The sequence below is a fragment of the Pongo abelii genome, chromosome 15, assembly GCF_028885655.2.
Source record: "Pongo abelii isolate AG06213 chromosome 15, NHGRI_mPonAbe1-v2.0_pri, whole genome shotgun sequence".
In the NCBI taxonomy this organism is placed as follows: Eukaryota; Metazoa; Chordata; class Mammalia; order Primates; family Hominidae; genus Pongo; species Pongo abelii.
In genome coordinates this window covers 34983434-34998767 of record NC_072000.2, presented here as the reverse complement: position 1 = coordinate 34998767, position 15334 = coordinate 34983434, and the positions used below count along the sequence as shown (strand labels likewise).

At 40.5% G+C, this 15334-nt stretch overlaps 1 protein-coding gene across 22 annotated transcripts in view; it reads left to right on the top strand.

Moving 5' to 3' along the window:
• HEATR5A (HEAT repeat containing 5A) overlaps nucleotides 1-15334 on the top strand; it is a 141898-nt gene that overhangs the window by 50265 nt on the left and 76299 nt on the right. For all 22 annotated transcript variants that reach the window (XM_063715829.1, XM_063715819.1, XM_063715825.1 and 19 more), the window contains 2 exons: nucleotides 360-459; nucleotides 14007-14116. In XM_063715829.1, coding sequence (XP_063571899.1) covers nucleotides 360-459; nucleotides 14007-14116 — 210 coding nt within the window. The remainder of the gene's footprint in view (nucleotides 1-359; nucleotides 460-14006; nucleotides 14117-15334) is intronic.

The following is a 15334-nucleotide window of genomic DNA, read 5'->3' as shown; positions in this document are numbered from 1 at the left end:
CAGTGTGATTCCGTGAAACTAGTTGTAGAGCTGGCAAACTTGAGAGTCTAAGCTGGTTTTTTTTTTTTTTTTTTTGCTTCTAAGCTTGAGGGCTGAGTAAAAGTAAAACCCTAGAACAGCAGCATTTTGTGAATATGGTTATTGCTCCGTCTTAGTACTCCTAGAGAGTTGTTTTTTTTTTTAGTATGATTAGGAGTAGAAGGCACTATATACCTTTTTATACCAGAGTTTCAAGAATTTTTTTATTTTAGCAAATTGCTTTATTACTCTAATAACAATGCTAATATTGTACCATAATCAAATGTGCCTTTCGTGGTTGATTACAGTATGCCCAAGTAAAAGTCTGTTTTCCTTTTCAGCTATCAAGAGCTTTGTTTCCCACTGTGGTGATCTCCTTACTGAGGAAGTATTTCAGCGTCTTCTTCCACCACTTCCTTGTGCTGTGGATTTGCTAACTCAGTAAGGATTGACTGTTTAGATTTGATAAAATTTTCTAAGAGGAATTAGTTGCCCTCTGATTATGTAATATTCCTTTTTTTTTTTTTTTTTTTTTTTCTTTTATTATTATTATTATTATTATTATTATACTTTAGGTTTTATGGTACATGTGCGCAATGTGCAGGTAAGTTACATATGTATATATGTGCCATGCTGGTGTGCTGCACCCACCAACTCGTCATCTAGCATTAGGTATATCTCCCAATGCTATCCCTCCCCCCTCCCCCCACCCCACAACAGTCCCCAGAGTGTGATGTTCCCCTTCCTGTGTCCATGTGTTCTCATTGTTCAATTCCCACCTATGAGTGAGAATATGCGGTGTTTGGTTTTTTGTTCTTGCGATAGTTTACTGAGAATGATGATTTCCAATTTCATCCATGTCCCTACAAAGGACGTGAACTCATCATTTTTTATGGCTGCATAGTATTCCATGGTGTATATATGCCACATTTTCTTAATCCAGTCTATCATTGTTGGACATTTGGGTTGGTTCCAAGTCTTTGCTATTGTGAATAATGCCGCAATAAACATACGTGTGCATGTGTCTTTATAGCAGCATGATTTATAGTCCTTTGGGTATATACCCAGTAATGGGATGGCTGGGTCGAATGGAATTTCTAGTTCTAGATCCCTGAGGCATCGCCACACTGACTTCCACAAGGGTTGAACAAGTTTACAGTCCCACCAACAGTGTAAAAGTGTTCCTATTTCTCCACATCCTCTCCAGCACCTGTTGTTTCCTGACTTTTTAATGATTGCCATTCTAACTGGTGTGAGATGGTATCTCATTGTGGTTTTGATTTGCATTTCTCTGATGGCCAGTGATGGTGAGCATTTTTTCATGTGTTTTTTGGCTGCATAAATGTCTTCTTTTGAGAAGTGTCTGTTCATGTCCTTCGCCCACTTTTTGATGGGGTTGTTTGTTTTTTTCTTGTAAATTTGTTGGAGTTCATTGTAGATTCTGGATATTAGCCCTTTGTCAGATGAGTAGGTTGCGAAAATTTTCTCCCATTTTGTAGGTTGCCTGTTCACTCTGATGGTAGTTTCTTTTGCTGTGCAGAAGCTCTTTAGTTTAATGAGATCCCATTTGTCAATTTTGGCTTTTGTTGCCATTGCTTTTGGTGTTTTAGACATGAAGTCCTTGCCCATGCCTATGTCCTGAATGGTAATGCCTAGGTTTTCTTCTAGGGTTTTTATGGTTTTAGGTCTAACATTTAAGTCTTTAATCCATCTTGAATTGATTTTTGTATAAGGTGTAAGGAAGGGATCCAGTTTCAGCTTTCTACATATGGCTAGCCAGTTTTCCCAGCACCATTTATTAAATAGGGAATCCTTTCCCCATTTCTTGTTTTTGTCAGGTTTGTCAAAGATCAGATACTTGTAGATATGTGGCATTATTTCTGACGGCTCTGTTCTGTTCCATTGATCTATATCTCTGTTTTGGTACCAGTACCATGCTGTTTTGGTTACTGTAGCCTTGTAGTATAGTTTGAAGTCAGGTAGTGTGATGCCTCCAGCTTTGTTCTTTTGGCTTAGGATTGACTTGGCGATGCGGGCTCTTTTTTGGTTCCATATGAACTTTAAAGTAGTTTTTTCCAATTCTGTGAAGAAAGTCATTGGTAGCTTGATGGGGATGGCATTGAATCTGTAAATTACCTTGGGAAGGATGGCCATTTTCATGATATTGATTCTTCCTACCCATGAGCATGGAATATTCTTCCATTTGTTTGTATCCTCTTTTATTTCCTTGAGCAGTGGTTTGTAGTTCTCCTTGAAGAGGTCTTTCACATCCCTTGTAAGTTGGATTCCTAGGTATTTTATTCTCTTTGAAGCAATTGTGAATGGGAGTTCACTCATGATTTGGCTCTCTGTTTGTCTGTTATTGATGTATAAGAATGCTTGTGATTTTTGCACATTGATTTTGTATCCTGAGACTTTGCTGAAGTTGCTTATCAGCTTAAGGAGATTTTGGGCTGAGACAATGGGGTTTTCTAGATATACTATCATGTCATCTGCAAACAGGGACAATTTGACTTCCTCTTTTCCTAATTGAATACCCTTGATTTCCTTCTCCTGCCTAATTGCCCTGGCCAGAACTTCCAACACTATGTTGAACAGAAGTGGTGAGAGAGGGCATCCCTGTCTTGTGCCAGTTTTCAAAGGGAATGCTTCCAGTTTTTGCCCATTCAGTATGATATTGGCTGTGGGTTTGTCATAAATAGCTCTTATTATTTTGAGATACGTCCCATCAATTCCTAATTTATTGAGAGTTTTTAGCATGAAGGGTTGTTGAATTTTGTCAAAGGCCTTTTCTGCATCTATTGAGATAATCATGTGGTTTTTGTCTTTGGTTCTGTTTATATGCTGGATTACATTTATTGATTTGCGTATATTGAACCAGCCTTGCATCCCAGGGATGAAGCCCACTTGATCATGGTGGATAAGCTTTTTGATGTGCTGCTGGATTCTGTTTGCCAGTATTTTATTGAGGATTTTTGCATCAATGTTCATCAAGGATATTGGTCTAAAATTCTCTTTTTTTGTTGTGTCTCTGCCAGGCTTTGGTATCAGGATGATGCTGGCCTCATAAAATGAGTTAGGGAGGATTCCCTCTTTTTCTATTGATTGGAATAGTTTCAGAAGGAATGGTACCAGCTCCTCCTTGTACCTCTGGTAGAATTCGGCTGTGAATCCATCTGGACCTGGACTTTTTTTGGTTGGTAAGCTATTGATTATTGCCACAATTTCAGCTCCTGTTATTGGTCTATTCAGAGATTCAACTTCTTCCTGGTTTAGTCTTGGGAGGGTGTAAGTGTTGAGGAATTTATCCATTTCTTCTAGATTTTCTAGTTTATTTGCATAGAGGTGTTTGTAATATTCTCTGATGGTAGTTTGTATTTCTGTGGGATCGGTGGTGATATCCCCTTTATCATTTTTTATTGCATCTATTTGATTCTTCTCTCTTTTTTTCTTTATTAATCTTGCTAGCGGTCTATCAATTTTGTTGATCCTTTCAAAAAACCAGCTCCTGGATTCATTTATTTTTTGAAGGGTTTTTTGTGTCTCTATTTCCTTCAGTTCTGCTCTGATTTTAGTTATTTCTTGCCTTCTGCTAGCTTTTGAATGTGTTTGCTCTTGCTTTTCTAGTTCTTTTAATTGTGATGTTAGGGTGTCAATTTTGGATCTTTCCTGCTTTCTTTTGTGGGCATTTAGTGCTATAAATTTCCCTCTACACACTGCTTTGAATGCATCCCAGAGATTCTGGTATGTTGTGTCTTGGTTCTCATTGGTTTCAAAGAACATCTTTATTTCTGCCTTCATTTCGTTATGTACCCAGTAGTCATTCAGGAGCAGGTTGTTCAGTTTCCACGTAGTTGAGCGGTTTTGAGTGAGATTCTTAATCCTGAGTTCTAGCTTGATTGCACTGTGATCTGAGAGACAATTTGTTACAATTTCTGTTCTTTTACATTTATTGAGGAGAGCTTTACTTCCAAGTATATGGTCAATTTTGGAATAGGTGTGGTGTGGTGCTGAAAAAAATGTATATTCTGTTGATTTGGGGTGGAGAGTTCTGTAGATGTCTATTAGGTCCACTTGGTGCAGAGCTGAGTTCAATTCCTGGGTATCCTTGTTGATTTTCTGTCTCGTTGATCTGTCTAATGTTGATAGTGGGGTGTTAAAGTCTCCCATTATTAATGTGTGGGAGTCTAAGTCTCTTTGTAGGTCACTCAGGACTTGCTTTATGAATCTGGGTGCTCCTGTATTGGGTGCATATATATTTAGGATAGTTAGCTCTTCTTGTTGAATTAATCCCTTTACCATTATGTAATGGCCTTCTTTGTCTCTTTTGATCTTTGTTGGTTTAAAGTCTGTTTTATCAGAGACTAGGATTGCAACCCCTGCCTTTTTTTGTTTTCCGTTTGCTTGGTAGATCTTCCTCCATCCTTTTATTTTGAGCCTATGTGTGTCTCTGCACGTGAGATGGGTTTCCTGAATACAGCACACTGATGGGTCTTGAGTCTTTATCCAGTTTGCCAGTCTGTGTCTTTTAATTGGAGCATTTAGTCCATTTACATTTAAAGTTAATATTGTTATGTGTGAATTTGATCCTGTCATTATGATGTTAGCTGGATATTTTGCTCGTTAGTTGATGCAGTCTCTTCCTAGTCTCGATGGTCTTTACATTTCGGTATGATTTTGCAGTGGCTGGTACCGGTTGTGCCTTTCCATGTTTAGCGCTTCCTTCAGAAGCTCTTTTAGGGCAGGCCTGGTGGTGACAAAATCTCTCAGCATTTGCTTGTCTGTAAAGTATTTTATTTCTCCTTCACTTATGAAGCTTAGTTTGGCAGGATATGAAATTCTGGGTTGAAAATTCTTTTCTTTAAGAATGTTGAATATTGGCCCCCACTCTCTTCTGGCTTGTAGGGTTTCTGCCGAGAGATCCGCTGTTAGTCTGATGGGCTTCCCTTTGATGGTAACCCGACCTTTCTCTCTGGCTGCCCTTAACATTTTTTCCTTCATTTCAACTTTGGTGAATCTGACAATTATGTGTCTTGGAGTTGCTCTTCTCGAGGAGTATCTTTGTGGCGTTCTCTGTATTTCCTGAATCTGAATGTTGGCCTGCCTTGCTAGATTGGGGAAGTTCTCCTGGATAATATCCTGCAGAGTGTTTTCCAACTTGTTTCCATTCTCCCCGTCACTTTCAGGTACACCAATCAGACGTAGATTTGGTCTTTTCACATAGTCCCACATTTCTTGGAGGCTTTGCTCGTTTCTTTTTATTCTTTTTTCTCTAAACTTCCCTTCTCGCTTCATTTCATTCATTTCATCTTCCAGGGCTGATACCCTTTCTTCCATTTGATCGCATCAGCTCCTGAGGCTTCTGCATTCTTCACGTAGTTCTCGAGCCTTGGTTTTCAGCTCCATCAGCTCTTTTAAGCACTTCTCTGTATTGGTTATTCTAGTTATACATTCTTCTAAATTTTTTTCAAAGTTTTCAACTTCTTTGCCTTTGGTTTGAATATCCTCCCGTAGCTCGGAGTAATTTGATCGTCTGAAGCCTTCTTCTCTCAGCTCGTCAAAGTCATTCTCCGTCCAGCTTTGTTCCGTTGCTGGTGAGGAACTGCGTTCCTTTGGAGGAGGAGAGGTACTCTGGTTTTTAGAGTTTCCAGTTTTTCTGCTCTGTTTTTTCCCCATCTTTGTGGTTTTATCTACTTTTGGTCTTTGATGATGGTGATGTACAGATGGGTTTTTGGTGTGGATGTCCTTTCTGTTAGTTTTCCTTCTAACAGACAGAACCCTCAGCTGCAGGTCTGTTGGAGTACCCGGCCGGCCGTGTGAGGTGTCAGTCTGCCCCTGCTGGGGGGTGCCTCCCAGTTAGGCTGCTCGGGGGTCAGGGGTCAGGGACCCACTTGAGGAGGCAGTCAGACCGTTCTCAGATCTCTAGCTGCCTGCTGGGAGAACCACTGCTCTCCTCACAGCTGTCAGACAGGGACATTTAAGTCTGCAGAGGTTACTGCTGTCTTTTTGTTTGTCTGTGTCCTGCCCCCAGAGGTGGAGCCTACAGAGGCAGGCAGGCCTCCTTGAGCTGTGGTGGGCTCCACCCAGTTCAAGCTTCCAGGCTGCTTTGTTTACCTAAGCGAGCCTGGGCAATGGCGGGCGCCCCTCCCCCAGCCTCGCTGCCGACTTGCTGTTTGATCTCAGACTGCTGTGCTAGCAATCAGCGAGACTCCGTGGGCGTAGGACCCTCTGAGCCAGGTGCGGGCTATACTCTCCTGGGGCACCGTTTCCTAAGCCCGTCGGAAAAGCACAGTATTCGGGTGGGAGTGGCCCGATTTTCCAGGTGCCGTCTGTCACCCCTGGAAGGGGAACTCCCTGACCCCTTGCGCTTCCCGAGTGAGGCAATGCCTCGCCCCTGCTTCGGCTGGCGCACGGTGCGCTCACCCACTGACCTGCGCCCACTGTCTGGCACTCCCTAGTGAGATGAACACGGTACCTCAGATGGAAATGCAGAAATCACCCGTCTTCTGCGTCGCTGGCGCTGGGAGCTGTAGACCGGAGCTGTTCCTATTCGGCCATCTTGGCTCCTCCCTGTAATATTCCTTAAGTACATTAATAAGGCAAATTTCTGTAGTTGGTGAATTATTTTATAGAGGAAGGCAATCAATTAGTTATGTGATTTTTTGGGGGGGGCTAGGATCTTGAAAGAAATTACATATTAAAAGGGAAGGAAAATTTTAGGGGAATAATCTACCTTACATACAGGCAGATTTAACAGGAAATTAACTATTAAGCCTCTTAACCTTTTCAGGTATGCATTTTATTGGTTTGTTAGAGTATTCTGTGTTCGTGAGAACCAGATGCTTCTAACAGTTTCAGTTTTTTGTTTGTTTATATTTTTCATGAGTTTGAGTTATACATATATGATTAGAACATATAGAGAAAAGCCAATATATAATGTGAGCACTTGTAATTTCCAAATTAATAAAACATGTGAAAGTTCTTTGAACAAAGCATCTAATGATTAACACTTTATATATACAGAAAATACATTTAAGATATGGCTTATAAGGTATAATAATAAAATGTGCACTTGTGAATCCAACACAGCCTGAGCAGAGGTTTGTGAATGTTTCTGCTGAAGGACCAGATAGTAAATATTTTAGGATATAAAGACTATGAAGTCTATGTTGCAGCTACTCAGCTCTGTCATTGTAGCTCAAAAGCAGTCACGGATAATAGGTGAATGAATGAATGTGGCTGTGTTCCAATATAACGTTATTTACAAAAACAGGCAGTGGGTCATAATTTGGCTACCACTGGACTAGAGCATTAATGATACTATTGAAGGTGTCTGTGTGCCCCTCTCCAGCACCATTCTTTGTGCCTTTCTTTAGAAGCAACCACTAATCTGAATTTTATAGTTGTCATTTCCTTGCCTTTTAAAAAAGTGTATCACATATTTTTGTTTCTTAAAATAGTACATTGTTTAGGTTTGTTTGGTTTTGATCAGGCAAAAATTACTGTCCTGTTTCTGGGACTTGGTTTTGTTATTCAACATTATGTTTCTAAGTTTTACCTATGTTTTAAGTTCATTCATTTTTGTTGCTGTATAATATTTAATTGTGTGAATATACAACAACATATTGATCTCTTGTAAATGGACTTCTGGGTTGTTTCCAGTTTTCTGCTTTTAAAGCTTATGGTAATAATATGACCATTCGTACTCAAGCTGTTTAAGTCTCTAGGGTATGTACCTAGTAGTGAAATTGCTATGCTAAAATGTATTTTTATGTTCAACTGCAGAAAATAAACCAAATTATTTTTCAGTGTTCTTCTGTATTTCTACCAATAGTGTAAGTATCCTTTGACCCACTTTTTTACCAACACGTACTCAGATATCAATTCTACCCCATCCAATAGGTATAAAATGGTATCTCATTATGGTTTTAATTGTATATCAGTTTCCTGACGGTTTAAGTATAATTTTATATGTTTGTTTTTTCTCAGTATTTCCCTTCCCCATCCTATAAAATGCCTATTCATTCATATCTTTAACCTATTTTTCTTTTAGGTTTTCTTTTTGTTATTGATTTATAAGAAATTCTTCCTTTTTTTTTTTTTTTTTTTTTTTTTTTTTTTTTTTTTGAGACGGAGTCTCGCTCTGTCGCCCAGGCTGGAGTGCAGTGGCGCAATCTCGGCTCACTGCAACCTCCGCCCCCCGGGTTCACGCCATTCTCCTGCCTCAGCCTCCCGAGTAGCTGGGACTACAAGCACCCGCCACCACGCCTGGCTAATTTTTTGTATTTTTAATAGAGACGGGGTTTCATCGTGTTAGCCAGGATGGTCTCGATCTCCTGACTTCGTTATCTGCCTGTCTCGGCCTCCCAAAGTGCTAGGATTATAGGCATGAGCCACCGTGCCCGGCCTTTTTTTTTTTTTTTTGAGATAGAGTCTTACACTGTCACCCAGGCTGGAGTGCAGTGGCACGATCTCCGGTCACAGCAACCTCCGTCTCCCGGGTCCCCGTTCAAGCAATTCTTCTGCCTCAGCTTCCTGAGTAGCTGGGATTACAGGCATGCGCCACCATACCCAGCTAATTTTTGTATTTTTAATAGAGATGGAGTTTCACCATGTTGACCAGGCTGTTCGCAAACTCCTGACCTCAGGTGATAAACCCACCTCGGCCTCCCAAAGTGCTGGGATTACAGGCATGAGCCACTGCGTCAGGCTGTTTTTGGGTTTGTTTGTTTTGTTTTTTTTTTGAGACAGTTTTGCTCTGTTGCCCAGGCTGGAGTGCATTTGTGTGATCTCCACTCACTGCAGTCTCCACCTCCTGGTTTCAAATTATTCTCCTGCTTCGGTCTCCCCAGTAAGGGATTATAGGCATGCACCACTATGCCTGGCTAATTTTTGTGTTTTTAGTAGAGACAGGATTTTGCCATGTTGGCCAGGCTGGTTTTGAACTTCTGGTCTCAAGTGATCTGCCCTCCTCAGCCTCCCAAAGTGCTGGGATTACAAGCATGAGCCACCACGCTCAGCCTTTTTTGTTGTTTGTGAGACAGCGTCTCGCTCTGTCACCCAGGCTGGAGTGCAGTGGTGTGAACATGGTTCACTGCAGCCCCAGGCTCCCAGGCTTAAGTGATCCTCCCAGGCTTAAGTGATCCTCCCACCTAAGCCTCCCAAGTAACTGGAACTACAGATGTGCACCACCACACCCAGCTAATTTTTTACTTTTTTGTAGACACAGGGCCTCACTATGTTGCCTAGACTGGTCTCAAATTTCCAGGCTCAAGCGATCTTCCTGCCTCAGCCTCCCAAAGTGCTTAGATTATCTTGTGAGTCACCATGCCTGGCCTACATATTTCTGAGACTATTCTTTAGCTGTTCATTAAAATATTAAAAATGTCTTCTAGTTTTTTATTAATAAACATTTATTATTTAAATGTCAAATGTATTAATCTTTTACTCTTTGGTGAGTACTTTTTTTCTTTTTGTTTAAAAATTCTTCCTGGCTAGGGGCAGTGGCTCATGCCTGTAATCCTAGTGCTTTGGGAGGCTGAGGTGAGAGGATTGCTTGAGGCCAGTGGTTTGAGACCAGCCTGAGCAACATAGTGAGGTCTCATCTCTACCAAAATAAATAAATAAATAAATAAATAAATAGAGTCAGATGTAGTGATGCTCACTAGTAGTCCTAGCTACACAGGAGGCTGAGGCGGGAATGACTGCTTGAGCACCTCAATTCAAGGCTATAGTCTTGATTGTGCCACTGCTCTCCAGCCTGGATGACACAGCGAGACCCCAGTTCCAAAAAAAAAAAAAGAAGTCTTCCTTACTGCAAAGTTATATTTTCTTATATTTCTCTCTGAAGTGTTTGAAGGTTTATCCTTCATATTTAAGTCATCTGGAACCGATTTTTCTATTTGGAGTGAGCTAGGGATCTGTCTTAGTCCATTTGTGCTGCTATGCTGCTATCACGAAATACCTGAGGCTGGGTAATTTATTAAAAAACGGACACTTATTTCTAACAGTTCTGGAGGCAGGAGTCTAAGGTCAAGATACCAGCAGATTGGGTGTCTGATGAGAGCCTGCTGTTTACCTCCAAGATGGTACCTTGTTGCTACATTCTCTAGAGGGGAGGAACTCTGTGCCTTCTTCATCTGGCAAAGGGATAGAAGGGCAAAAAAAAAAGGGCCAAACTCCCTCCATGAAGCCCTTTTATAATGATACTAATCCATTTGTGAGGGCTTTGCCTTCATGACCTGAACACCTACCAAAAGGCCCTACCTCCCAGCAGTACTGCTTTGGGGATTAAGTTTCTAATACATGAATTTTGGAGGACACATTCAGACCATAGCAGGATTCAATTTCGTTTTCTTTTTAAATGTGGATAACAAACTGTCCCATACTTTACTAAAAAAATCCATACTTCCCTTCAATGATTGCCATTCACTTCTGTCATGTATTATATTCCCATTTATGCATGATCTATGCCTGTGCTCTCTATTGGTGTGTTTATTTATATGCCAACACGTTATCTTTATAATAAATTTTGTATGTTAGATTAATCCTTTTGACCTTACTCCTCTTTAGACATATTTTGGTCCTTCATGCACTTTTGATCTTCTATTGAAATTTTATTTGGGGCTGGGCACAGTGGCTCATGCTATAATCCTAACATTTTGGGAGGCTGAGGTGGGTGGATCATTTGAGGTCAGAAGTTCAAAACCAGCCTGGCCAACATGGTGAGACCCTGTCTGTACTAAAAAAAAAAAAAAAAAAATTAGCTGGGCATAGTGGCACATGCCTGTAATCCCAGCTACTCAGGAGGCGGAGGCAGGAGAATAGCCTGAAACGAAAAGACAGAGGTCATAGTGAGCCAAGATCATGCCACTGCACTCCAGCCTGGGTAACAGAGTGAGACTCCATCTCAAAAAATAATAAGATAAATTTTATTTGAGATTGCATTGAATCTGTGGATAAATTTGAAGATAATTCATAGTTTTATAATACCTCTGAACATGATACTTCTTTACTATTATTGAGGTATTTTACAAAGTTTAAATTTTTTTCTAAATAAAGGTCTTATAAGTCTTTTTAAAAAATTTACTCCCAGGTACTTTGTATTTTTGTTGTGATTATTAAATAAATGGGTATATAGTGTATATAGTCTGTTTATTGCTGCCGTATAAAAATGTATTTGATTTTATATCTGACCACCTTACTGAATTTTGTCCTATCATTTATTTGTAGATTCATCTGGATTTTTCCTTTTACAATATTGTTTCTCTCTTCCTTGTGTGCTAACTGTATTAGATAACTGCCATTTAAAACTAAATAGAAAGGGTTAAATAAAGGGAATGCTTTTCATGTTTTACTGATAAGATGATGTTTGCTCCAGCTTTTTTAGTAGATACTCTATCAGATTAAGAGAGTAACCTCCTATGCCTAGTTTGGTTTGGTGAAAGTTTCTTAAAATGAATGGGTTTTACACCCCTACCATGGCTGCAAGCCTAGTCTCAGATCCTTGTGTTGGTATTGATATTTGTGTTCCTACTCTGGTTTCAGCTTATGTCTTGTTTCATTTTTTTAAATGTATGTTTGCTTGCTTTTATTGGCATAGGGGCTGGTTGGCTTCAGAAAAGTCTCTTTCTATAAGTCTAACAATGCAAATTATCTTTTATCCTGATAAAAGATTTATTTATACTTAATTTATACTTACCTAAGTAAGTAGCAGGAAGGCCCTGCAGGGACTATAATCTGCCCTCCTAATGAAAGCAGAAACCAATAAAAATGCTTTTCTAAATTCTTACTTTGTTTTATTCATCTCTTTAAAAAAAATGCATATACTTGCCTGAACTAAATTTTATTATAGTTAAAATAAGTGAATGTTGCAGGATTTTATCATCTTGTGAATATGATCGAAAGACTTTTTGTATGTTAGCTATTTATTTCTAATCTGGCCTTAGAGAAATATAAAAATGCAGTAGATTTATTCTTAACTTTGGTAACTAAAAAATTCTACTGAAACAGAGATTTTTGTTTTTTGTTTTGAGACACTATTTCTGTCTGTCGCCCGGGATTGAGTGCAGTGGCGCAGTCATAGCTCACCATATCCTCAAACTCCTGGGCTCAAGCAATCATCTGGCTTCAGCCTCCCAAAGTGCTGGAATTATAGGCATGAGCCACCATGTCTGGCCTTACCCAGGTGTTACAATTATGTTTGCTAAGTAGTATTTACCAAACTGAAAGATACTAAATGGAACCAACATTTTAAAATATTCAGTGATAAGTCAATAGATAACTCTCCTTTCTTCTAGAGACTAGAAATAGCAAGCATGAGTTTTCTAGAAAGCATTAGTTTTCTGGCATGGTGGCTCATGCCTGTAATCCCCATACTTTAGGAGGCCAAGGTGGGTGGATTACTTTTGCTCAGGAGTTTCAGACCAGCTTGGGCAATGTAGTAAAACCCCATCTCTACAAAAAATGCAAAAATTAGCCAGACATGGTGGCCCAAACCTGTGGTCCCAGCTGCTTGGGAGGCTAAGGTGGGAGGATCACTTGAGCCCAGGAGGTTGAGGCTGCAGTGAGCTGAGATCACGCCACTACACTCCAGCCTGGGCAACAGAGCAAGACCCTGTCTCGACAACAACAACAAAAAAGTACAGGCTGGGCGCGGTGGCTCATGCCTGTATCCCAGCACTTTGGGAGGCCGAGGTGGGTGGATCACGAGGTCAGGAGATCGAGACCATCCTGGCTAACATGGTGAAACCCCATCTCTACTAAAAATACAAAAAATTAGCCAGGCGTGGTGGCACATGCCTGTAGTCCCAGCTAGTCGGGAGGCTGAGGCAGGAAAGTCACTTGAACCCAGGAGGCGGAGGTTGCAGTGAGCCAAGATCACGTCACTGCACTCTAGCCTGGGCAACAGAGCAAGACTCCGTCTCAGAAAGCAAAATAACAAAAAAGAAAGTACAAATGACTCAACATTGCCAGAATTTCTTAGAGAACCAGGAAACCTCATGCCATGACAGTTTAGCAGATTTATTCTAGTGACATAATAAAAGTAATTTCATTAAACTTCTGTATTGCTAAGGATGAAAACCATACTCTAGTTGATAACATACCTTGTTAAGAGTAGTAGTCCTGGCCGAGTGCAGTGGCTCACACCTGTAATCCCAGCACTTTGGGAGGCTGAGGTGGGTGGATCACGAGGTCAGGAGTTCAAGACCACCCTGGCCAATATGGTAAAACCCATCTCTACCAATAATACAAAAATTAGCCTGGCATGGTGGTGCGCTCCTGTAGTCCCAGCTATTCGGGAGGCTGAGGCAGAATTGCTTAAACTTGGGAGGCGGAGGTTGCAGTGAGCCGAGATCATACCACTACCACTCCAGCCTGGGTAACAGAGTGAGACTCCATCTCAAAACAAAACAAACCAAAAACAGTAGTAGTCCTTTAGCAAATGTTTGTTAAATGAATGAGCATTGGTAAAGTGATGTCTTAACACCAGTAGGAAAGGTGAACAGAAGATAAAGAAGAGTACATGAAAATGAAAGGAGAGAGTGTGAAGAAAGATCATATTTTGTGGCCAGGTGTGGTGGCTTGGGCCTGTAATCCCAGCACTTTGGGAGGCCGAGGCGGGAGGATTGCTTGAGCCCAGGAGTTTGAAACCAGCCTGGGCAACACGACGAAACCCATCTGTATCAAAAATACAAAATAAAATTAGCCAGGCATGGTGGTGCAACCCTGTAGTTCCCAGCTACTCAGGAATCTGAGGTGGGAGAATGGTTTGAGCCCAGAAGACAGAGGTTGCAGTGAGCCAAGATCATGCCACTGCATCCCAGTCCGGGCTACAGAGCTGGACCCTGTCTCAAAAAATTAAAGCAGCACTAATGTTTGTTAATAAGATACTTAACTAATTTATATGTTAAGATGTTAAGCTGTCAATTTTTGTATATTGTTATATAACTTAACCACTTAAGATACACTTTTTCTTTTATTTTAAGGCTTTCTTCAATACTAAAAATGTATGGAAGTCCTTTGAAAACACCGTCAGTGGTTTATAGACAAAGACTTTATGAACTGTTGATTTTATTACCTCCTGAGACCTATGAAGGTATGTGCCTTAGACCAAAATGTTTTATTGTTTGTGGCTAGTATGGTTCCTGGAACAATAGTTATTGTCACTCATTAAATATTTAAATGAATTATAATGGCGGTTATTTAGTGCCTTGTTTCTAGGAGGTTTAGGGAGTTCAATCCTAATCCATGTGTTCATCATCTTATAGTAAAAAAATATATTTGGGATTTTGTTTTTGTTTTAATTTTTTTTGAGACAGGGTCTCACTCTCTCACCCAGGCTGGTATGCAGTGGTATGCAATCATGGCTCACTTCAGCCTTGGCTCAAATGACCCTCCCACCTCAGCCTCCCGGGTAGCTGGGGCTACAGGCACACCACCACGCCCAGCTAGTTTTTTGTATTTTTGTTAGAGACAGGGTTTCGCCATGTTGCCCAAGCTGGTCTCAAATTCCTGGGCTCAAGGACTTCTCCCGCCTTGGCCTCCCGAAGTGCTGGGATTACAGGTGTGAGCCATTGAGCCCAGCCTAAAATACTTTTTTTAAAAAAACCTCCTTCTTAAGGCCAGGCACTGTGTTAGAAATTGTATCTATTATATCTCATTTATCCTAGGATGATACAGTGAGCTAGTTATATTTTTCTTATTTGACAGATAAAGGTTTAGGTTACAAAACCAACTCAAGAACGCATACCAGATAAAGAGTGGAATCAAGATTAAAACATAAGTTTGCCTCATGGTGTGCTGCTGCCTTTTCTAAGTAACCTACTTAGAGACTTGACAATCATAGTTAGTGATATGCCTATCTTATTCTTCACCATCTATCAATTTAAAAGTTACTTGCTAGATATCTAGTAAAAAGCTGAGAGATAATTTCTATGTTCCACAGCTCAGATAACTGTTAGGTTGTGACAAAAGCAATTTCCTTCAGATTTTTACAATAGTATCTTGAAATTTATTTTCAGACTAAAATAAACTTTTTTTTTTTTTTTTTTTTGAGACAGAGTATTGCTCTGTCCCCCAGGCTGGAGTGCAGTGGCGTGATCTTGGTTCACTGAAACCTCTGCCTCCTATGTTCAAGCGATTATCCTGCCTCAGCCTCCCGAGTAGCTGGAACCACAGGCATGCGCTACCATGCCTGGCTAATTTTTTTGTATTTTTAATAGAGACGGGGTTTCACCATGTTGGCCAGGCTGGTCTCGAACTCCTTACCTCATATAATCCACCCTCCTCAACCTCCCAAAGCGCTGGGATTACA